Below are 23,480 nucleotides of genomic sequence, written 5' to 3' on the forward strand. Positions count from 1 at the left end.
ACATATTTCTTTCCTAATTTATATGTGATAAGACACATATATTTCTCATTCCCTTCATTCATTGTTTGAGTATCATACCCACGGAAATATATATCATTAAAACTCAACAAATTTCTTTTCGATTGTGGTGAATATAAAGCATCATTGATAAAAAATTTTGTACCATTAGGTAACAAAAATCGTGCTTTACCACATCCTTTAATCAAGTCTACAGGACCTGATATTGTATTCACCATTGTTTTTGTTGGTTTTAGTTCCAAGAAATATCTTTTATCTCGGAGGATAGTGTGCGTTGTACCACTATCGGGTATGCAAACTTCAGCTTTGTTCATAGCATTTTCCATGTTTGAAATTCAAAAAAAATATGCAATGAAATAAAATTACTGACAATATATTTATAAAAATAAAATACAATACAATACATATGTAAAAAATATAGCACGCGATAAAATATTATCATACGGGTACATAAAATATTTTACATATTTATTCCACCAGCAAATTGATCATTGTCTTAGAAATCAATCAGAAAATCTCCAGCATCAAAATGAGTTGAATCACTCAAAAGTTCACTCTGTTTAGTGAAGTTGGTCTCCTTTTCTTCCCCCTTTATTGATTCTTTATAAAGTTTACAAAGGTGCTCAGGGGCTCGACAAATACGGGACCAATGTCCTGGAGTACCACATCTGAAACAAGAACTTTCAAATCTTTTTGAGTGATTCTCATTAACACTCATATTTTCAGGATGCCTTTTCTGTGGATGGTTTGGGACACTCTTTTGAGATGAGTTATGAAAGTAACTATCTCGATTATTTTCAAAACCACGGCCGCGTCCACGACCACGACCACTTCCACGTCCACGTCCACGTCCACGACCACGACCTCGATTTCGTCCTCGACCAAAATCTTGTCTATAACTTTGATTTTGGTTTCCAAATTGCTTACGACATTTACTTCAGGAAATGCCGTTGAACCAGTGGGTCGTGCCTGATGATTTCTCATTAACAGCTCATTATTCTTTTCCGCCACCAGGTGACAGGTGATAAGTTCATAATATCTCGAAAATCCACGCACTCTATATTGTTGTTGTAGAGTTATATTCGATGCGTGAAAAGTGAAAAATGTTTTTTCAAGCATTTCCATTTCAGTAATCTCATGCCCACAAAATTTCAATTGCGAGATTATTCTATACATCGCCGAGTTGTAATCACTGACTCTTTTAAAATCTTGGAATCTCAACATATTCCATTCATCCCTGGCGGTCGGAAGTATAACTTCCCTTATATGTTCGAATCTTTCTTTTAATCCCTTCCACAAAGCCATGAGATCTTTTTCAATTAGATATTCACATTTCAATCCATCTTCGAGATGTCGACGCAAAAATATCATGGCTTTTGCCTTTTCTTGTGATGTCGATATGTCATTTTCTTTTATGGTCTCACTTAGACCCAATGACTAAAGATGCATTTCTACATCGAGAGTCCATGGCATATAATTTTTCCCCGTAATATCAAGAGCAATGAATTCGAGCTTTGTCAAGTTTGACATGATGGTACTAAAAAAAATTACGATGCATTTTATTAGTTAATGAATATTGCAATACAAAGTAATGGATAAACAACAAGTACAAGTATTTGTAAAAATAAAGAAAACACACGAGGAGGATATTCTCCAATAAATACAAGACTCGTGAGTATGATAACTAAAATAATTAAAAATATCCTTGAGAAAGCCATCTTCTTTTTTCTTCGAAAATTTGATGAAGAATAATTTTTAGAGAAGAAGTGAAAGTTGGAGTGATTGAATGTGTTTGTGAGATCATATTTATAGGGCAAAAACTAGCCGTTTTGTTACCGTTTATGACCGTTGGTGTACAAAAAAAAGTATACATTTGTATAATTTTATGGTAATAATATGATGTATATAATATTAGTCATGTTTAAATAATTATGTATATCATATCACATTATTATAATGCGGTGCCACAAGTTATTTTATTTAAAAACCTTATAGACTTTTATACTTGTCGTATCCCTTACCGGGAGTGTGGGATGTCGTCTTAACATCCTCCCAGGATTTATAACAAGTTTTTGAAAAATTTATTTTTATTATTTCTGAATAACATTATATTATATATTAAATATATACACAATAAATAACAATAAAATAAATATTATTAAATTTGTTATCTTTTTCTTATGTTTGGAGCTTGGAAAAGTATGGAGGACTTTTAGAGCTTCGTGCTGATAACATGTTGTGAAAAAGTAAAAATTTACGGTAAAAAGTAAAATCTCAAACTCTCAAAATTTACCAAACTACACACTTTATAATATTTTTTCTCTCAACTCAATTGTGATTTTCTTCACAAATGAGAGATCTATTTATAGAAAATCTTTACAAATAATCCAAAAATAAATTCATCATTACCTACATCATCACACACTAATTTTCAATATTTACAACTCTTATTTTCAACATTCAAATATTCAATACACACATTTTAAATATTATTTTTCAACAAATTCAATATTTTCTTAATCATTTCGATTATTTTATTTTCACTAAAAACTATTTCTTCCTTAGCAAAAACTTGTGTGAGACGGTCTCACATGTCGTATTTTATGATACAGATATCTTATTTGGGTCATTCATGAAAAAATATTACTTTTTATTGTGAATATCGGTATGGTTGACCCGTCTCACAGATAAATATTCGTGAGACCATATCACAAGAGACATACTCTTCTTACTTTATATCATAATTAGGACTTTTATCTAGTTTTTAGCTCAGAAAATTACCCATCAATCGAATTATATTTCAATAAAAAAAATTCAATATTTTAAATTTCATGATTCATTTTTCAATAATTTAAATTTCACTATTCATCATGCGTGAAACTGTGTTATTGATTCAACAATTTGTTGCATGAATATCGATAGTAGAAAATACTTTTCAAGAAATTTTAAATTTAATGTGCATAACATTCTATAATATACATTCCAATTAATATAATATAATATAATTTTTTTAAAGGCTCCAAAAACAAAACCAAGCATCAATATTTTAATAACCTAGTTAATAATATATATGAGCATGATTATTTACTAAGAAGATGCAAAAAAATTTTGATTTGAAAATAATCTTGATCAAATATTTTTATATTAAAGAGGACGAGATTTAAGTTCAAAAAATGAAAGAGACGAGGGAAATGACTTGCATTTCTAATTATGTCATAATTACTGAATTAGTTTTTTTTTTTTTAAATATATTGAAATTTGATAACATACACTGTCAGAATACAAATAAATAAAATTAATAAGAGTAGGTCTCTTGTGAGACGGTCTCACGAATCTTTATCTGTGAGACGGATCAACCCTACCGATATTCACAATAAAAAGTAATACTCTTACCATAAAAAGTAATAATTTTTCATGGATGATCCAAATAAGAGATCCGTCTCACAAAATAGACCCGTGAAACCGTTTCACACAAATTTTTATCAATTAATAAAACGATAAATGTAGGATTTCAAAATTACATTTTTTCATAACATGACAGATGCAATTACTAAACAAAATATGCTGAACAATAGATTTCCAAATACATAAAAAAACAATGAATATTAAATAATAGAATCCATGATATTAGTAATATTGATACTTAATTAAATGCAAGTGAACTCAAACTCAACTTTCCTTGAAAACTAAATCCAAATTCCAAATTTTCACAATAAGAATCAATCATGAGCAGTTTGCTGCGGTTACTGACCCAACCGTCCTCCACTTATCTGTATCGCTCCACGAAACCCTACGCTTTCTCCCACATTTTCTTACCAACCGCCCGAGCTTGACGATCATGGCTTCCGCCTCCAGCGATGAGTTCGTCAGAGGAAGTATTCTGCCGAATGGGCTTGCTTTAATCACTCTTGATCGCCTCAAGGCACTGAATGCTATGAACCTAGGTTCCGGCCTCCTTAAAATATTTTTCTTGATGAGTATTTCTTTGCTTAATTTAAAGTGAAATTTAATGGATGATACCCTTAAATGGGTTTTTTTAGTTTTAAATATTCTTGTGAATCTGCTTTTTAAGTTGTTTCTAATTATTGTTTGATTGGAATTCAATGTAGATATGGATGTCAGATATAAGAGCTTTCTGGACGAATGGGAAACCGACCCTCGAGTCAAATGTGTCTTGGTCGAAAGTAGTTCGCCTCGTGCCTTTTCAGCAGGTTATGAGATTTTCACAATTTTTCTTTTTTGTTTTGATGCGATAAATTCTTAGTTGCATTTAGTTTAATTTAACCAGTTAGCTTTATTTTCATTCATTTTGTGTTGTTTGAAGGTTATGTATTAGTTTTCGTTTGGTATGATGTTTCAATGGAGGTTGTATTATGAGGTATTCCTTTTCGCATGTGTTCGATAAGTTTTTGAGGGTAATTCATAATGGTCAATGCAGGAATGGATATTAAAGGTGTTGTTGCTGAAATTCGAAAGGACAAAAACACTCCTCTTACGCAGAAGGTTTTGATTGTTGTGAAATATGCCATCAGACCTGTTGATTGTTTTTTTTGGTTATCACATGATTGTTGATATGAATTGCTATGTAATTGTTGCCTTTACTTATTTTGTTTATTCTGGTGTGAATTTATTCAATGGTAGATGAGCACCTTTTTCACAAAATTGATTGTGGAAACTGGGTGTTGGATGCTAAGACTTTTAGTGAACTACTTCATTTTCAGGTGGTGATGTGAAGCTGATTGCAACAAAAAATCAACTGTCTGATATGATTGAGGTCTTTTAGTGTTCATTAATCAAATAATTTTAGATTAAGAACCATATATACCTCTTTAGATCAGGGAAAATGTATTTTATTTTGAATCTGATTGTTTGTGCAGTTGTCTACGACTGCTGCTAAGTAGCTTTGCACCTAGGCAACTGCTCTATACAATGACTGTCCGAGAACTGATTTTCTAAACCGACTTGTTTCTTGGCTGATGCTTATTAACTGTCATATGATTGAGTGAAAATTGAATTTTAGCGTTTTTCACGTTTAGTTTCGGTGGGTTTCCTTGTCTCAGGATTTGATACACAGAAAAGCGAAAATTTGATGTCTGATATGGGGCTTATAAAATTATTCAATAATCCGGTCCATCTGATACTCTATAACTTTAAATAGAATTGAGAAGGTTAACGTTCTGTTTTGTGGTTTTGCTTAACCCTGACGAGGTTAACATGCTCTTTATGTTCTTATCCGTCTTCACTTTTCTCCTTTTTCTTTTGCTTCTGAGCTCTATCAGTTTTTTATGATTCTTGCATTTTCTCGTAAGAGTAACAGAAGATGAAATTAATCCCTTCTCGACAACCAAAGCACCTACTCTTTAAATAGTCACAATTCTTGAGTGTCATTCATGGCCAAGGAACAGTGTATGAGTTATGTCCAATAATCCATTCATACTAATGCCTAATTAACTCGAATCTATGCTTGACATTTTTGCTGCCAATTGAACTTAAAATCCATGGAATTTGTTTTTGAATATACGATGTTCAACTCCAAGGGTGCAAGTAATCAGTAATTGCTGCCGACATCGTCAACCCTAAATTCGCTCTCCATGAAATAATTCAGCTTTTTGTGAAATAAATCTATGGACTTAATTGGGACTTTGCTGCTTTGTGTGACATAGCTACTTTTTCTCTGGATGCATGTGACATAAGTGATTCTCTTACTTCTATTGCAATTTTGTCTTCATACAATCAGCAGAAATTAAATCTCTCACCATTGCAAGTAATTCTTAGGTGTTCACTGCTGAATATGCCCTAATATGCAAAATTTTTGAGTACAAAAAGCCTTATATTTGCTTCATGGATGGCATAACAATGGGATTTGGCATTGGACTATCTGGTCATGGTCGTTACAGGCTCATCACTGAGGTAAATAATCTTCTACTCCAGTTTACTTTTGGAGATGCGTCTTAGTGGGACTTTGCATTTACTTTCTAAAAATAATTTATAAATGTTATGTCAGAAAACTGTCCTTGCTATGCCAGAGAATGGCATTGGATTGTTTCCTGATGTTGGTTTTGCATATATAGCTGGAAAAAGTCCAGGGGAAGGAGCAGTAGGTGAGCTTTTTGTTGTTCAGTTTGTTCATATCTTGCTTGCTTATTTCTATATTGTTCAGAATCCACATTTTTGTAGCTTGTGGATGTAGATATATAGTACCTTAATAAAAATATTGTTACGGATGACATTCAACTTGTAGATTTGGATTTAAATTCCTTGAAAGTAAGCCTTTCTTTACTTTGCTCTTTTGGTCGAATAGCATTTCCAAACATTTGAAATCCCATCAAATTGGCTAGCGATTGAGCTCATTTAGATCATGCAAGTTTGGGGCAAATGCAAATCACGAGTTGATGCCCTTTTGTTTTCTTACATTGAATAGTTGTTGTCAGTAATAATACAGAAAATAAATATTTATACTAACTTTTTGTTTATTTTATTAATAATTGTAAAATCCACTAAGTTAATATGCAATTTCTGTTTTATTCAATAGTTATAGTGATAATATGTAAAATAAACTATACAAATTGAGTACAAATATTTAAAAATATTCACTTACAAATAACTTTAAAATAGGTGTTTTATTGATTAAATAAAAAATGTTAAATAAATAATTCCAAACTTAAGTTAATTACTGATTATTTTTATGAATAAATGATAGATGTTAGTTGCAATATTGATTGTTAGTTTTAATTGTAGCAATGGCCAGTGAGTATTGTTTATACATTTAGGTACCGCTTAGTGCATAAGATAAAACATTGATTGATTACTCATTCTTGCTTTGTCCATTGACTGACTCAAGTTCTACAAATGACTAGTTTCGTTTACTATTATTTTATCCAAATATATTGATTTATCATCCTTATATTATACATCATTTATCATCTCATCTTTGAGTCAAGTTGTGCCTTAGGGTATACATGAGGTTATATTGACTCGTGCACTGTTAATCAATAAATAATGTTTATTACATACTTGTGTAACATTTACTATTTCTTTTAGTACCTGTAGATTCCTGAATAAGATATACTGTACGTTAATAACCATTCACACACACACACACCCCCACAGCTATGCTATGACATAGGTTATACCTATATTACAATCTTTGGCGCTTTTATGATCCAATGTATTTCAATGTACTCTGCATGAATGATAAGAGTGTTTTATCTGTCTTCCCTTCTTGTCTGGTGATAAGGTTGCATGTTTTTTTCAATTCAAAACCATTGAGAAATTGGTGGTTGAGGTAGAACCTAAGGTGTAAATTAATGTATACAAGCCAAAAATGTGGTTGCACTTAACTCTGGAAAAACAAGAATTGACCAACTTTGTTACATGTATTTTGAAGATTTCACAAATTGAAGGGATAAAGTTTCCATTTTGACTTTTTTCCCTGTACAAAAATCATTACTAATTTAGAGCTTGAATGCCTCAAAGCACCTGGGGGAATTTTGTGATAGTTAATGCAGATTCCATAACAAGCATCAATGTTTCGAAAAGTGGTTTGTTTCTTAGCTGGTGATATTTTAACTGCTTACTTAAACTTTCATCTGAGGGCTAATGTTGTAGATTCAGTCACTGAAAATGGTAGATTCAGGACAAAATTTGTTTACTTACTAAAACCAGGCTGATTCTCATATCTTCTGGATACAAAATACAAGTATCAACTTTAACTCAAATGTATGACTTTTTCGTCATTGAGTTTTCGTGTAAAAATCCGCAAGCACAAGGCCTCCCCCTCATCAGAATTCCTAGTGAACAGTCCAACTAATACTGATTTGTCTGACACCTGAGTGTTTGTTTATTCTTGTGATTGGTGTTTTGTAGCCACACCAAATGTTGGTTAGTATTTTCCTAAAGGAAAGAGAATGAGGATTCTGTCCATAACAATTTGCATTTCATCCAACAGGTTTTTCTCACTTTTTTTGTTTGCAGGGGCATACCTTGGATTGACAGGAAGTAGGATATCAACTCCAGCAGACGCTCTATATGTTGGTCTGGGAACACATTATGTTCCTTCTGGGAGCTTGGGTGCATTGAAGGATGATCTGTTGAGGACCACCTTGTATGTTTTTTAACTATTTTATTTACATCTTTGTTCGGAGAACATGCGTAATTTTATTCTTCAAATTAATTTAATTACCTATATCTAATCATCTCAAATTTCGATGCCTTTCTGCACTTAAATTGATTATTCCTCTGCAATCGTGTTGTAATATTTTAAAGGAAGTGTATTTTTCCTTACAGGAGTTGATTAATTTCTTCATTACTGAGAGACTTTCAAATTTATTTTAATGTAGTTCTAGGGATCCTGATGAGAACATTAAAGAATTATTGGAAAAATACAGCCGAAACCCTGAGTCTGAACCTCGTTTGAAGTTGCTTTTACCTTGGATAATTCCAACCTTTGGAAGTAACAAGTCTATAAAGGAGGTTATGGTTGAGCTAGAAAATCATCAGCTTAGTGGTGATACCCTTGGTGAGATTCTGATATTAGCTCTCCTTTTGGTCTTCCTTTTTACGAGGTTTGAATAGTTAACCTGCTGCTTTATTTCTGATTCTTCACACTAATTTCCCTCGATTTATTGGCAGTGGCTGACTGGGCAAAGGATGCGTTGCAAGGGCTTAGGAAGGGGGCCCCCTTCTCCCTTAGTCTTACCCAAAAACATTTCTCAAGAGTTGCCTCTGCTCAAGGAAAGAGTGATGATGATTTGTCTAAGGTAATGACTCTAGCTTCTCATGCTCGTCTTTTTCCCACAGCCTCTCTCTTGCTAGGATACCGCCTTTTTTTCTCATGTTCTCGCTTTGACTTTTTTCCCTGGAATATGCTCCAGCTGACTGGTGTGATGAAAGATGAATATCGCATTGCTTTAAGGTCTTCTCTACGAAATGATTTTGCCGAAGGTGTTCGGGCTGTCTTAGTGGACAAAGATCAGGTTATTACTTCGATTATCTGTATATATTCAAGTAATTTCGACATATTTTCTTTGATCGAATTTGTTATTGAAGCCCCGATAAACATTTTTCAGTTACTTTTTCAACACGTCAGGTTTTTGTTCATGCTTTCGTTACTCAAAGTTTATCAACTATCACTACCTTCCCTTGTCGGTAGTAGTCCAGTGGACTATTTTTATAAGTTAGAACAAGATTCTCTTATTTGAAATTATTAAGAATGTAGCTCAACTTCTTCATTCCATACTTTGGAAATCACTGCAGAAATGCGGTGCCATGAATTCTGGTTTTCTGTCAGCTTCCTTAATTTCTATTGCTTGCTTCTTCATTAGAACCCGGAATGGAGTCCATCAAGCTTGGAAGAGGTGAATAGCAGTGAGCTAGATGCTCTTTTTGAACCCTTGGGCCCAGAAGTTGGAGAATTGAATGTTTAAATTTGGGTCTTTATATTTGATCGAATAAATAAATTACTGATATGCAGCTACTAAAAATGCTTTTGCTTTTATTAGATCTTGTATTTTAGGAATGTTGTTCTCCTGTTGTCTGCATCGTAACTAGTGATAAAAAAGAACTATATTTATTCCGAAATACTCTCTCTCGTTCCAATTATATAGTCCATTTTGTTTTTTTCACATGTAAAGAAAATAAATTATATAGACAAATTTCCTAATATGCTCTTATTTAATGATATCAGAAAAACAAATTATAGTTACCAATAATGAAAGTTGAATACAATTATATACATTAAATAAATGTATGTTAGTAAAAAGATTCATTAAAAATGGAAAGTGAACTATATATATGAGACAAACGAAAAAAAAGGTCCGCTATATAATTGGGAGGGAGGGATGATATTTTTTAATTCATAAAATGGTATAGTGAATATTTTTCTACCCATCCTTTTGTATGCTTGTAATTTAATTGAGATTTCTGTTTGTCGGAAGTCCATATTTAGAAAAGCACAGTCAAATTTTTGGATACTTTCCCTTAAATAGATAATATATGGAGGATTAACAAAATTTAGGGATTACAATAAGTCAGATTCGAGTAAGATTCTTTATCCTCAATCTACATATCTATTTGTTATTTCACCTTCATTTTCGTACCTGTCAGATTATTAGATGTTCATATACTACCCAAATATTTATCACATACAATTGTATTTTCTCAAATTTAAATTATTTCGATGAAATAGAGATATTTATCACAGTTTTAATAAAACAACTAGTTTTTCACCCGTGCGATGCACGGACAATTATTTTATCTAATTAATTATTAAAATTAATATGTATGATAATTTGTTTACTTTCTCTATAATGTGACTTTTTTTATCAAAGTGAAATGTTTATTGTTTTCATATACATATAGATCTTAACAATGAAACACTGAATAAAGAGACATTTTTGTATTTCGGCTGAAAATTAATATCACACTTGTATTAGACAATGAATGACATAATGCGTTTATCAATTATATTGTATTCACATTTAAATTTATGTATTATGTAGAAAACAAAACTGTAACAAAATAAAATGATAAACATGATACAAAATTTTAATGTGGTTTTAATTTCAATCAATAATTTAAATTAAAATACAAATCAACTAAATGGATTATAGATCATACAATTAAAAAACAAAAACAAATTACAAATTTTGAAAAACTTCTTTAAATACAACAGTTTTCGTTGAATTTTTCGGGTTGCTATCACTATCACATATCAGAATTTTTAGACCCTTAAGATTCGTAACTCTGGATACAGCAACGTACAACTGACCATCATGAATAAAAACAGGGTTCTTCAAAAAAAGTCCTACATGAGACAATGATTGTCCCTGACTTTTGTTGATTGTCACTACATATGATACAATCAAAGAATACTGTCTTCGTTGAAATTTAAAAGAAAACCTTATATCAGAAGGCGTCAATGACATTTTTGGAATAAACATTTTATGACTTGAATTACTTCCAATAAGAATTTTTCCTTCCAAAACATGGTTTCTGAGCCTTGTCACGATCAATATAGTATCATTGCATAATCTAAGAGAATGATCTATGTTGGAGATAAAGTAATTTATTTAATTAAAAGAAATCATACCATTTGTAATATCACTTAACGTAGATATTGATGTTAGAATCATCATCTTGACTGAACCATGAAAACTAAATTGTTGAGATATTCTGACTCTCAAATACATATTTTCTGTTTAAATATTTACAACAAAAAATGATTAAAATAAATGGAACTAATTATAAAAGAAACATTTATAATGATGACTCACAAGATAAATGTATTAAAGTAATAAAAAAATAGTAATTGGTATTTAATATAAATTTATTTAACATGGATTATTAAGGATAGCCTACTATATAACTCCATAATCAATTTTGGCCTTGAAGCAATTTAACTAACAAAATTTATCTGTTGAGCATGTCAAATTTCATATATATTTTTTAATTCTAAATATATTAATTAAAAAATTTTCTTTGTTTATATTATTTTGCATGAATAAAAAAAATAATAAAAATGGTAGTTTATATTAAATTGACATACGATTATTTTTAAATCATCTATAATAATTCGAGAATTGTTGGTCTAAGATTAAAGTTAATATATTGAAGAAAAAAATGATTTTATATTAGCATTAAAATAAATATATTAGATTTCAAAAATAAAATCAAATTAAAAATTAGTTCATCTAAAATATAGATGAAATTTTTTAATTATAATAACCTTACGTCTATATATATGTGTCATTAATTTTAAATTAATAAAATGATTTCAACGGAGCACAATTTTGAAATATGTTTCAAATTTTTAGAATTCATATTTAAATTTTGAATAACAATTTGAATTTGGTCTATAATTCTCAGAATGAAATTTAATTTTTGGATTTGAAATTTGAAATGTAATTTAATTTGGTTTGTAATTCCTAGGAGATATTCAATTTTCAAGCAATTATACACATAGACATTAATATACATTTTAATAATGAATTAAATATATTTAGATATTTATTATAATATATAAATATATATTACCACATTTTTCGTTTATTTCCTTTTTTAGAATGTCATTTAGGCGTGAACTTACTAAATTTAGCAACAATTTTGCTTTTATATATATATAGATAGGAAAAAAATTAAATAAAAATTTAGAAAATTAAACATAATATAATAATGGGACATTTGCAAATATGGCGTCCCCACAACAAAATTTTAAGGTCAAAGGCCTCATATAGTTTTTTTTTTTTTGTCAATAGGCCTTCTTTTAATTAAAAGTTAATCAAAATATTAATTAATAGTTAATCTAAATACTAATTAATAGGGTTTGTGTGCCAATTGAGAAACACCATCCAAATCAACGAAGGTTCTCATCTCTCTCTTCCTCTCTTTTTCTCCCATTTTTATAATTCTTCATCTTCATTTCATTTCTAACTTTTTTAACCTCTTCATTTTCTCTTCTCCAAAAAAATATAAATTAGAATCAAAGATTAATGACATTTTCATTCTCATGCAATACATGTTTTCATAGGATCATTGGAATATCAGTATAAGGTATTTTATTTGGCCATTTATGTTTTCATGTATGTGGATTATCAGTAACTCAAGTAATTTGATTTCTCATTCAGTTTGTTAAAACATTTATTTCAGTCGTTTAAATTATATATTTCAGTCGGTCAATAGCATTCAGTCGGTCGGTTAAATCATATATCACAGTCGCTTAATATCATTCAGTCAGTCGGTTCATATTCAGTAGGTTGAAACATTTATTTCCGTAGGTAAAGTTATGCATTGCAGTCAGTCAATATCATTCAATCAGTCGGTTATAGTTATATATTTCCAACTCCCTTACATCCATTATTTATATTTTTTTTTTCAGATTGTTTGGAGAGCGATATGATTCAAATCTTAATTAATTTTGATGGTGAATGGAAGGTTGACGGTAAACATAAATATTCATGGTGTGATGGAAGCAATTCGGGATGGTATGCTATATCTATTGATGATAGTAATGTAAGTATTGAAGATGTTCAAGATGCAATTTTTGAGACACTTCATTTGGATAGACATGATATGGTATTGAAGCTAAGTTACTTGCCGAAATTTGAGGCATGTAATCCAAGGCCAATATATATAAAAAGCTCAAGAGCATTGACAACATATCTGTCTTTTGGTGTTTCAAATGTTAGACCTTTGCTTCATGTTGAAATTATCAAAACAAGTGGCTTTGAAACAAGTTATGAAAAATCTGACAATGCTAAAGATATTGAAGTTTGTAGAGATCATAATGATGAGATGGTTGACAATTGTGAAACTGAAGTATATGGTGGTAATGAGAGAACATATGATGAATATTTTGATGAAGTATTTTTTGAGAATGACTTGGACAATGAAATGAATGAGAATGAGAATGGGGTGGATGAAATAACAAGTATTGATAATATGGTAACAGAAATTGTTGAGAATGAAGAGAATCATGTTGAAGAGCTTACATTGTGTACAACACATAATACACAAGTTGAATTTTCTTATCATAAACAAGATGTGCAAGATTCTACATTATTAGCCACAGTAGTAGATGCTGAAGGGAATGTGACTTATTCTTTTAATGAATTGTCTAATTTTTTTGTCGGTCAAGAGTTTGAGAGTAAAGATGAATTTCAAACAGAATTGTTTAAGATTTGTTTAAATGCATCTTTTGAATAGATGTTCGAAAATCCAACAAAAAAAATTATGATGTTAGATGTGTTACACCGAGTTGTAGTTGGAAAATACATGCATCACAAATAGAGAATTCATCACGATTCTCTATACGTGTTTATCATAACACACATACTTGTGACCTTTCATATCGGAGGAAAATGCATTGACAAGCAACATCAGACTTTGTAGCAAAGATTTTGGTTGAGAATTTTAAAGGACAAGTCAGTTTGCCTGAACCAAAAACCATAATTACAATGATGCAAAATAAAAGTGTTGAAATTAGTTACTTCAAAGCATGGAGGGGAAGACAACTTGCTTTGGATAAGTTACTTGGGAGTCCTAAAGAGAGTTATCGAATTATGTCTTCATATTTGTACATGATTGAACAAGTGAACAGAGGCTCGAAAACTGATTTGGTGACATATTCAACAGGTAGATTTAAATATATGTTTCTAGCATACGGGACATGCATTGATGGATTTCATAGAATGAGAAAAATTATATCTGTCGATGGGACATTTTTAAAATGCAAATATAGAGGTTGTTTACTTGTTGCTACAGCCCAAGATGATGACTTTCATCAATTTCCTATAGCATGGCCCATTGTTGACTCTGAGAATGATGATTCATGGACTTTGTTTTTGCAGAAGTTGAAGGAGTTTATTAATGATGATCCTAACTTGGTAATCATTTCTGACATACATATATCTATTATTAATGCTGTTCGTACTTTATATGAGCATGCATCACATGTATATTGCTCGTGGAATCTTTCACAGAACCTTAAAAGAGTGTCTGGCGGAAAAGATGGGATTGATTTGTTTATGAAAACAACATATGCATACAAAGTGTCTGAATTTGATGAGTTGTACGGATGTTTGAAAGAGAGGTATCCCAACATTGCATCGTATCTTGAAATGCATTCATCTCTCGACAAATGGTCTAGAGCTTATTCCCCTGGTGCTAGATACAATATAATGATGACAAATGGGGTAGAGTCAATAAATGCAAAACTTAAGACTGAAAGAGAGATGCCTGTTGTAGCATTGTTTGATGCAATTCATAAATTAACTTCAAAGTGGTTCAACAAGCATCGAAATGCAGCAGGTTCAGCTACGATGACACCTACTCCATCGACAGAGGCTATCTTGAGAGCTAATTTTACATTGTCACAACGGTTAAAAGCATCTCAACTCAATGCATTTGAGTATCAAGTATACGGTGATGGGAAAGATGAAGTTGTTAATTTATCTGATAGATCTTGTAGTTGTCGAGTGTTTTAAATTGATAAAATTCCATGCGCTCATGCAATTGCAGCAATTTATGGGGAAACATTAGATTTGTATGACTTTTGCTCGCCCTACTACTCATCACAAATGTGGGCCCTCGCTTATGCTGATACCATATATCCGGTGCCCATTGCAAATGAATGGAACATTCCAGATCATTTTAAATACATTTTACTTCCCCCGGATGTCAAGAGGAAACGTGGTAGAGCACAAAAGGAAAGAATTCCTTCTATTGGGGAGTTTGGTCGGAAGCGAACTAAAAAATGTGGTGTATGTCATGAATCTGGCCATTGCCGAAAAAAACGCCCTAAGAGACAGACTGATGTGTAGACGAGTAGTTCAATTTTTTGTTTACGATGTTGTATTTGCATGTTGATTAGTTTTTGTCAAGTTTGTTGTTTGAACAGATTGTGCATGCAGATATAATTTGAATTGTCATTTACTGGTTTAATGCATATATATTCAGTCAGTTCAATGTGTTTAATCAATCGGTTACTGTATGTAGTTTAGTCAGTTCAATGTGTTTTAGACCGATGTGTATTAGTTTTTCTCAAGTTTGTTGTATGAACAGGTTGTGCATGCAGATATAATTTGAATTGTCATTTAGTGGTTTAATGTATATATATTCGGTCTGTTCAATGTGTTTAATCAGTCGGTTAAACGTATATATATATGTTGATTCAATGTTTTTAATCAGTCTGTTGCTGTATATTTCAGTCGGTTCAATGCAAATATATTTCAATGTTTAATCATTCAGTTGATGCATATATTTCAGTCAGTTCAATGTGTTCAATCAGTCAGTTAATGCAAATATATCAGTCGGTTCAAAGTGTTTAAAATCAGTTGGTTTAAAAGCATACATTTCAATTAACGTATAGCGTTTCAGAGGGATACACTCGTTATTTCGGTCGGTTATACCATACATTGCGGTCGATTATACCATGTATTTCAGTCACTTCAGCGTGTTTAATCATTTGGTTAATGTAAATATATCAGTTGGTTAAATGTAAAATCGGTCGGCTAATGAAAATATATCGGTCGGTTAATGCAAGAATATCAGTCGGTTAATGAATATAGTTACTAAATCAATCGGTATAATTACTAAATGTCATATAACTCTAATAGTCTATCTGATAGTCAGTATAATCGACTGAAATTGTATGTTATATATAGAGTATAGTTACTAAATGCCATACAATCCTAATTGGGTGTAACAAATCAATCACATATAGAGTATAATTACTAAATGTCATATAGCTCTGATGGTCTATGAGAAAGTCAGATGATTTATAAGGTTGAAATGACATTCTCATCGATTGCTCATTACAAATCAATCATATATAGAGTATAGTTACTAAATGGCATATTTTAGTCGGTTGATGAAACTTTATTTGGTTTAGTGTGTTTAATCAGTCGGTCAAAGCATATGTTTCAGTCGGTTATTAAAATATTTCAGTTGGTTCAATGTGTTTAATTAGTCAGTTAATGAATATATTTTAGTCGGTTAAAAAATATATTTGGACATTTGGATTCTTGAACTCATCTAATCGCTTGAACATACTTACTACTCCTTCTTCAATCACCATCAAAGTTGTACGATCAAGTATAGTTACTAAATCAATCACATATAGAGTATAGTTATTAAATATCAGATAACTCTAATGGTCTATCAGAGAGTCAGATGATTTATAAAGTTGAAATGACATTCTCATCGATTGATCATAACAAATCAATCATATATAGAGTATAGTTACTAAATGTGTTTAACCAGTCGGTCAAAGCATATGTTTCAGTCGGTTGTTAAAAGATTTCAGTTGGTTCAATGTGTTTAATCAGTCAGTTAATGAATATATTTCAGTTGAAATTTCAAGGACGAAATTTTTATAAGGAGGAGAGATTGTAACACCCCGAATCTTTCTAATGGCTTGTATGTGTGTTATTTTAATGTTAATGATGTTTAAAAGCATGATCATGGTTATGAGAACATGGAATGAAAGTTTGTTGAAGTATTTGTTTGTTTGGTTGGTTCGAATTGTGGCCGTAGTTATGGGTTTTAGCATAAATATTTGGATATTGATTCAAATGATATGAGATTTCTTCCATTAGATAGCTAAGATATAATACTACAACTTTTCTTACCCGGGGTCCGTGTATTAAATTTTTGGCAGCCATAATGGCATGGACCTTTACACGGACCCTTACCCAGGGTCCGTGTATGTGCAATTTTCCCAAAAAAAAAAGGATGATATTTCAGTAAGTTCAATGGGTTTAATCGGTCAGTTATTGCATATGTTTCAGTCGGTTAAAAAAATATTTCAGTTGGTTCTGTGGGTTTTATCAGTCGGTTAATTCATATGTTTCAGTCGATTAATGAAATATTTCAGTTGGTTCCGTGGGTTTTACCAGTCGGTTAATTCATATGTTTCAGACGATTAATAAAATATTTCAGTTGGTTCAATGGGTTTTAACAGTCGGTTAATGAATATGTTTCGTCGGTTAATAAATTATTTCAGTTGGTGCAACATGCATTTCAGTCAGTCCAACACACCACAAAATCGAACACACCACAAAATCATTCATAAAAATCCATTCACCATACATCAACATAAATCCGAGAGACTCACATCATACAAAATCATTACAACTTTAAAATCCATTCAACATACCATACAGATGTTGTTAAATATTTTCTATATGAATTGACAATCTGATCATTCAATGAATATGGAGACTGCTGAGACAACTCCACCTCAAATGTCTTGATCATCCATGCACCGCAATCAGAACTGTAAAATAAATTATTTTAAACTCATAAAAATATATTGAGATCAAATTATATAGTAGATCGTGTATTCTTTTTTAAAAAAATCCAAAAATTCAAAAACATACTTGCTGGCATTTTGCGAAAAATCTTTGGGCCTGTGCTACTGTCCAAATGTCTGGAATCTTGACCTTGCAATAACAACATCTTCTACCGGCTTAATAAAAACATTCATTTCAGCATCTGTGTAGCAACTATGATTGCAATCATACATAGTAATTATTCCATCTTTTACGTTCACTACAACTGCTACCCAATGTATAGGCAAATCTAATGGAGTCAATATGAAAGATGCATTTGCCCATGGTACTGAACTCCAACGACGATAATATCCATCAACATAGCGAAATAAATTCTTCCACTTACTATTTTCAAAATCATCAGGAGCATTACGATATGCGAAGACTATATCTTGAGAAAAATATGGATCCATTATGGCAACATCCTGTTTTACCAAATGTGGTTATGTCTTCTGCAACACAGATAGACCGTACATGCTCTCTTGTATGTGCTGCACATGTTGGAAGCATGTTATATATATAATATTATGATTAGAACATAAATAGAACACAAAATCCTACTCACGCTTTGATCGAGCTAGTGCCTCGGATTGAGAAGGTTCGTAAACCACGACTTGTAATATGATCCAAACACATATGCTTTAAATAGATCATTCAATCTACTTATTTCTTTAGTAACAGTTGGCAATACTTTCTTAATGGAAACACATTGTAAGGACTGGTATAACCAAGTGCTGCCAAAGCAGGTGTCTCGGGTAGCTGTACATATGGAGAGCAACAAAATTGAGATTTCGTACTCTTCCGAGCATCTACATATGTAATGCATGTGTTTTAGATACTAGTACATATCGTCAAATCATAATTCCAAAAAAATAAGAATAAAGTACAACACATACCCTTGTGAACTACGAGAGATGGTGTGATTTCCTGTGGTAATGGTTTATCGTTAACAAACATAGTTGCTACATCAACAGCACCAACTAGGCTAGCATGTGCAGCTTCTTTATCACCACATTCAACGATAGAGGTCTTTTGTGGCTCACCTACAACTAAAATAAAGTATTGTATCATAATAAAATAAATGATTATTTCAAATATATAATTTACAAACACTTAACACATATTACTATTCTTTTTCTTGGACCATGCGTAGAAAATAATCCGTTCTCCAAATCGTTGTCGTTTGGTGGAAGGTGGCTCATCTATTATTCAACAAATAAATCAAGTTAAATAAAAATATGTAAACGTTTAAATTAAAATTTGAAAATCAAGAGTACGATGATGGGTGGCGTTGTTAAGTGGATCAAACACTTCTTCCTCTCGGCTCATTCCTTCATTCAAGTCTCGATTGACAGAAGTTACCTCTTTGACCGGGTTATCTATGATTTAACAAATTAAATATCATTAGTGAAATAAAAAAGCATACTACAATTTGGATTTAAAAGAAAATATACCAAGATGTGTAAGAGGAGATATGAATGGTTCAACAATCGCCTCTTGCCCAAGAGTCACTCCTTGATTCGAAACAGTTGTCCATGGCTCACCTACAATTAAAAAAAAACATATTATTATAATCAGATAAATAATTATCTCTAACATTTTAAAACTCACAGAGCTTACATTTTTCATGGGTCTTCTTTTTCTTAGATTGTGCAAAGACAGTGGTTGGTTCATCCAAACGTCTTTTGGATGAACTTGAAATGTTCAAAACTTTCATTATACGTTCAAGTTTGCTATCCAAATTTGAAATCATATCTTTCAACTCACAAAGTTTCTGTCCACGTACTCTTGTAAAGCTTTAACTTGTCCACTAGTATCTGATTGGCCAAGGACATCATCTCGTTCGACTTGATGGGATTGTTTTTCTAGTGTTCTTTGGTTGGACAAAGTTTAGAAGACCTCTTTGACTTATTTTTGGGACAAAGTTTCCTTTCATGGACTTTTTCTTTGGATTGAATTGTCTCTTTAGATTCACAAAGATTGAGATTCTTAGTTCAGTACACATATTTTCCCTTAAACAACAATGAATTAATATAGGACAAATGGGAATCTGTACAAGAATCTTCAATGAAAATATTTCTAATATAAGGAGCAATAGATTCTTGATCTGTAGGTGACAAAATACTCCTAACAATCTGTAAATTTAACATATTTTAAATTAGTAATACACAAATAGAAAATATCTTAATAAAACTAAATTATATGCTAAATACACTAACATTTTTACCACTCTTTGATGCATCTAAGATGTCAATATATCTAGGAGATCTTTTTTTTGACCAGTTGTTGGAAATCCATTTGCACATGCGTGGAAGAGATGTATTGTCTCCTTCTCTTTGTTTCGCAAAACGCTCCGCAATACCACGAACGCATTCGTATGCAAGAATCTAAATTCAAAAATTATAAAAACAAATATAATCAACCATATTCGAATCATATGGAAAAATGCAAAAAAAAATTTAATTACCAATAGCGGATTGATGAATCCAACCATATCATGGGTTCCACTGTTCGAAGACTTACCGTTTTCTGCTTTTTTGCTCAACACAACTTCTTTTTTCTTCAAATCAAGCTTCAAATCACCAACAGCTCCTTTGAAAGCTATTGTACCCCAAGGGTACTTATTAAAAACATCAAAATCATCAATCAGGCTAAAAATCTCTTTATCAACTTGATGATTCTTAACTGGAGCTATAGGCCATAGTACACCACAGACGAAGTACAAACAAGCCATCTTCACTCTCTCTATACTCAACAACTCATCCACACTTTTCAAATCCTTCAACTTCATTTCAACTTCTTCACAGGATACTTTATCACTACCTTGAAAATATCTATCACAAAAGTCTGAAACTTCTACTACTTCATCAGGAAAGTTGTCAGAATAATCCAACCCTGTTATCAATGCATACTCTATTCTAGAAAACCTGACTGGTCTATCATTTACAACAAACCACATTTCATCATCGTCTGTTGCATACACTTGTCTCATCACCATAAACCATAAAATCTGACTAGATAAATTATAATCCGCATCATACTTAATCAGATTGCCAAATTGTGTGTTTTCAACCATGAAGTCCATGTCCTGCTCATTCAAGCAATCTAATATAAATTCACTGACTTTTTGATATTTGGAATGTACACTTAACTTGCAACTAAAATATTTCTCCTCTGATAGTTGAGATTGAAGATTAACCTGAAAAAAAAATTAATCAAGTCAACTAGTAGTATCAATAAATTAAATACTCAATTATGTGAAATTCATGAAATTTATATGAAATTTAAAGAGCAGTACAAAAAATAAATATTTTTCAAAACAAAAATGAACATACCCAAATCTTTTGTGCAACCATCTCCGACATTCTTCGTTCTACCAATAAGAAGTTTCAAAGAGAAAAGATGATCGAAAAAAATAATCAACTTCAAAATTCATAGATTACATGAAATCTTTGATATTAAAAAATTGAGACAAAGTCAATCAATAATATCAACAACTCAATCATTTCAATCTACAGACATGTTTATTGGTTAATTCATTAACAAACTGAATATGTTAAAATTCATGAAATTTCTAAAGCAATAATAAAGATACCTAAATCTTGTGTGCAACCATCTCCGATTTTTTTCTCCCTTAGGAATTTCAGTTGGTTGATGCCTTTAGTTAGATATAGACATGGATAGTATATTTAATCCATCCAAAACTTAAATAACAAAATTTCATTAAATTTATGAAAGTTGTTCCAATAACAAAAGAATTATGATATACTTAATAACAATATGTAAACTTTTGTTTTAAATCATTATTTAACTAATATGAATTGCTATTGATACTGTATCAAGTTCATTCTCTCTTATAGTATCTATTCTCTCTTATTTCTTCTTTTCTGGAGCTGTCAAGTTCAAATTGGAAAATTTATGAACCCAATCACCTCAGCAACCCATCAAACATGTTATGAAATATTTTTTCTTACTAACTCAAAACCACTCACTATTAAAAAAAAATCGCCACCTAATAATCGAATCATCGAAAAACAGAAAGAACATAATTCAATTTCAATGCAACAGGCTTTCTTTGCTGCCTCACTTCTTAAAAATTCTCAATCAACACCGAAAAATAAATAGTGCTTGTCTCATAATTATAAAATAATATACAACTAAAGCATATGCCTAATTTATTTAAATATATCTTTTTCTACAATCTTGTAGAATATCCTAACAAATCAAATATTTGTGAGATAAAAAATATCACAACAGAACAAACGAGATATTTATGCAATACAATGCGTACAAGTAGCTTTTTGTGCGGCTGCTTGTGGTTATGATTGCAGCAAAATAAAGAAAATTAACTGAGGCAAAGCAACACAGAAAGATAGAGAACATGAAAGATTATAAATCATGGGACCTGGGATTTGGACCTGAAACAATCTGGCAAAGGAGGCATCCGCAGTGGTTTGGTGTCATCTTTGGCGGGCCTTAAGAAGGGTTTCTTTACTTCTTAGAAATGGCAGCAGAGGAAGATGAAAGAAGATGAAATGGTCGAGAAAGAATCGAAAGTGAAGAGGGGCTGGGGAGGAGATTACTGATTAAGTGATAGAGATTATCGATTAAGTGATATATTAGGTTTTTTATTATTTAAAATAATAATTTAAAGTGGGGCAAGAATGACATTTGTAGTGAGAGGACTATTTTCGTAAATGACTTTTTGATGGAGTCTATTTTCCTAAATTTTCCCCCAAATATTTTGTGCAATCATCTCTGATATTCTTTCTTATATCAACAACAAGTTTCAAAGAGAAGAGATCTTGATAAAAAAAATTTTAAAATCAACTTCAAAATTGATGGAGGAAATGAAATATTTGATATAAAAGAAGTTGAAAGGTTAGGAAATTCATCTCCTGCAAGATTCCAATTCATCCATAAACAAATAAAATAAAAAAAAAACGGAATAACCATCTATTACCTATCAAGTGTTTCGAAGTTCAAGCTTCTATCTATCACCATTAATGGATGCATTTAGCTCCTAACATTTTTTGAAGCATTATGATGGTGAGGTAAGAAAACATATATGTAAATTTAGCATTGTAAATTCTCAACTATCTAAAGAAGTAGGAAAATAAATCCATAAAACTTGAATTTTCAATTCTCAAATAATTTCAACTTTAACTCACTAGCCCAATAGATGTTTAAAATTATTTTACGCAAACATTAATTTCAAAAATGACAAGCAGTAGCTCTACTATTTTTCTCTTTTTCAAGTGATGATATTTTTTTGGATAAATGAGGAAGATATTAGAATAATAAATTTTGAACAGATTTCTAACAGAAAAAGATCACAACTATACAACAAAAATGAGAGTTTGACCTAGTGTTTACCATTCAAATATATGGTTTATGACTGAGGAATTCACACGCAATCGAGAAATCAATCTGCCCAATCCATCGTCTTCTGTGCTTTTGAGAAGAAAAGAGAGTTTAAGAAAAAAACTGAGAAAACTGGCACGTCTGTTGGAGGGAACGTGAGCTATTGAAGGAAGGGGAAGAGATCTTCTGTTTAAGCGTTTAAGCATTTTTTATTACTTAAATAATGGTTTTAAATTGGTTAAGAAAAGGGTAAATTGGGAATTTGACAAA

The 23,480-nt window shown here is 31.3% G+C and overlaps 3 protein-coding genes across 9 annotated transcripts; 1 reads left to right on the forward strand and 2 right to left on the reverse strand.

The window, feature by feature from the left end:
* Positions 1–3,707: 3,707 nt before the first annotated feature.
* LOC142528700 (3-hydroxyisobutyryl-CoA hydrolase-like protein 3, mitochondrial) lies at positions 3,708–9,597 on the forward strand. 3 transcript variants are annotated; one of them, XM_075633819.1, is made up of 11 exons: positions 3,717–3,962; positions 4,128–4,229; positions 4,457–4,501; positions 4,740–4,792; positions 5,794–5,928; positions 6,023–6,119; positions 7,993–8,122; positions 8,358–8,536; positions 8,650–8,777; positions 8,892–8,993; positions 9,342–9,597. In XM_075633819.1, the coding sequence occupies exons 1-11, from the start codon at positions 3,857–3,859 to the stop codon at positions 9,441–9,443; spliced, it is 1,179 nt and encodes a 392-aa protein (XP_075489934.1). In that variant the 5' UTR covers positions 3,717–3,856; the 3' UTR covers positions 9,444–9,597. The 3 variants fall into 3 exon arrangements, with proteins under 3 accessions (XP_075489928.1, XP_075489934.1, XP_075489919.1); XM_075633813.1 differs by lacking the exon at positions 4,740–4,792 and having other exon boundaries at positions 3,708–3,962; positions 4,457–4,521; XM_075633804.1 differs by lacking the exon at positions 4,457–4,501.
* Positions 9,598–18,107: 8,510 nt separating this feature from the next.
* On the reverse strand, positions 18,108–19,642 carry LOC142537349 (uncharacterized). 4 transcript variants are annotated; one of them, XM_075642888.1, is made up of 7 exons: positions 19,467–19,642; positions 19,301–19,390; positions 19,124–19,225; positions 18,974–19,048; positions 18,743–18,889; positions 18,412–18,605; positions 18,108–18,337 (listed from the first exon to the last, which is right to left on the reverse strand). In XM_075642888.1, exons 1-6 carry the CDS (start codon positions 19,597–19,599, stop codon positions 18,424–18,426), a joined length of 729 nt encoding a protein of 242 aa, XP_075499003.1. In that variant the 5' UTR covers positions 19,600–19,642; the 3' UTR covers positions 18,108–18,337; positions 18,412–18,423. The 4 variants fall into 4 exon arrangements, 3 of the variants coding, with proteins under 3 accessions (XP_075499003.1, XP_075499002.1, XP_075499004.1); XM_075642887.1 differs by having other exon boundaries at positions 18,743–18,895; XR_012818526.1 differs by having other exon boundaries at positions 18,110–18,337; positions 18,412–18,655; positions 18,743–18,895; positions 19,467–19,638.
* Positions 19,643–19,888: 246 nt separating this feature from the next.
* Positions 19,889–21,262, reverse strand: LOC142537350 (uncharacterized). 2 transcript variants are annotated; one of them, XM_075642892.1, is made up of 3 exons: positions 21,182–21,262; positions 20,314–21,045; positions 19,889–20,233 (listed from the first exon to the last, which is right to left on the reverse strand). In XM_075642892.1, exons 1-3 carry the CDS (start codon positions 21,209–21,211, stop codon positions 20,045–20,047), a joined length of 951 nt encoding a protein of 316 aa, XP_075499007.1. In that variant the 5' UTR covers positions 21,212–21,262; the 3' UTR covers positions 19,889–20,044. The 2 variants fall into 2 exon arrangements, with proteins under 2 accessions (XP_075499007.1, XP_075499006.1); XM_075642891.1 differs by having other exon boundaries at positions 19,889–21,045.
* Positions 21,263–23,480: the final 2,218 nt, after the last annotated feature.

Source organism: Primulina tabacum, chromosome 2 (assembly GCF_025594145.1).
Source record: "Primulina tabacum isolate GXHZ01 chromosome 2, ASM2559414v2, whole genome shotgun sequence".
Taxonomy (NCBI): domain Eukaryota; kingdom Viridiplantae; phylum Streptophyta; class Magnoliopsida; order Lamiales; family Gesneriaceae; genus Primulina; species Primulina tabacum.

Coding starts and splice junctions, on each gene's coding strand:
- LOC142528700 (XM_075633819.1), top strand. CDS start 3,857: ATGGCTTCCGCCTCCAGCGATGAGTTCGTCAGAGGAAGTATTCTGCCG. Junction 4,793..5,793: donor AACTGTCTGATATGATTGAG/GTCTTTTAGTGT, acceptor AGTAATTCTTAG/GTGTTCACTGCTGAATATGC. Junction 8,994..9,341: donor TCTTAGTGGACAAAGATCAG/GTTATTACTTCG, acceptor CTTCTTCATTAG/AACCCGGAATGGAGTCCATC.
- LOC142537350 (XM_075642891.1), bottom strand. CDS start 21,211: ATGTCGGAGATGGTTGCACAAAAGATTTGG. Junction 21,046..21,181: donor TGGTTGCACAAAAGATTTGG/GTATGTTCATTT, acceptor TTTTTTTTTCAG/GTTAATCTTCAATCTCAACT.
- LOC142537349 (XM_075642887.1), bottom strand. CDS start 19,599: ATGATTTCAAATTTGGATAGCAAACTTGAACGTATAATGAAAGTTTTG. Junction 19,391..19,466: donor AAAGAAGACCCATGAAAAAT/GTAAGCTCTGTG, acceptor TTTTAATTGTAG/GTGAGCCATGGACAACTGTT. Junction 18,896..18,973: donor ATGGTCCAAGAAAAAGAATA/GTAATATGTGTT, acceptor ACTTTATTTTAG/TTGTAGGTGAGCCACAAAAG.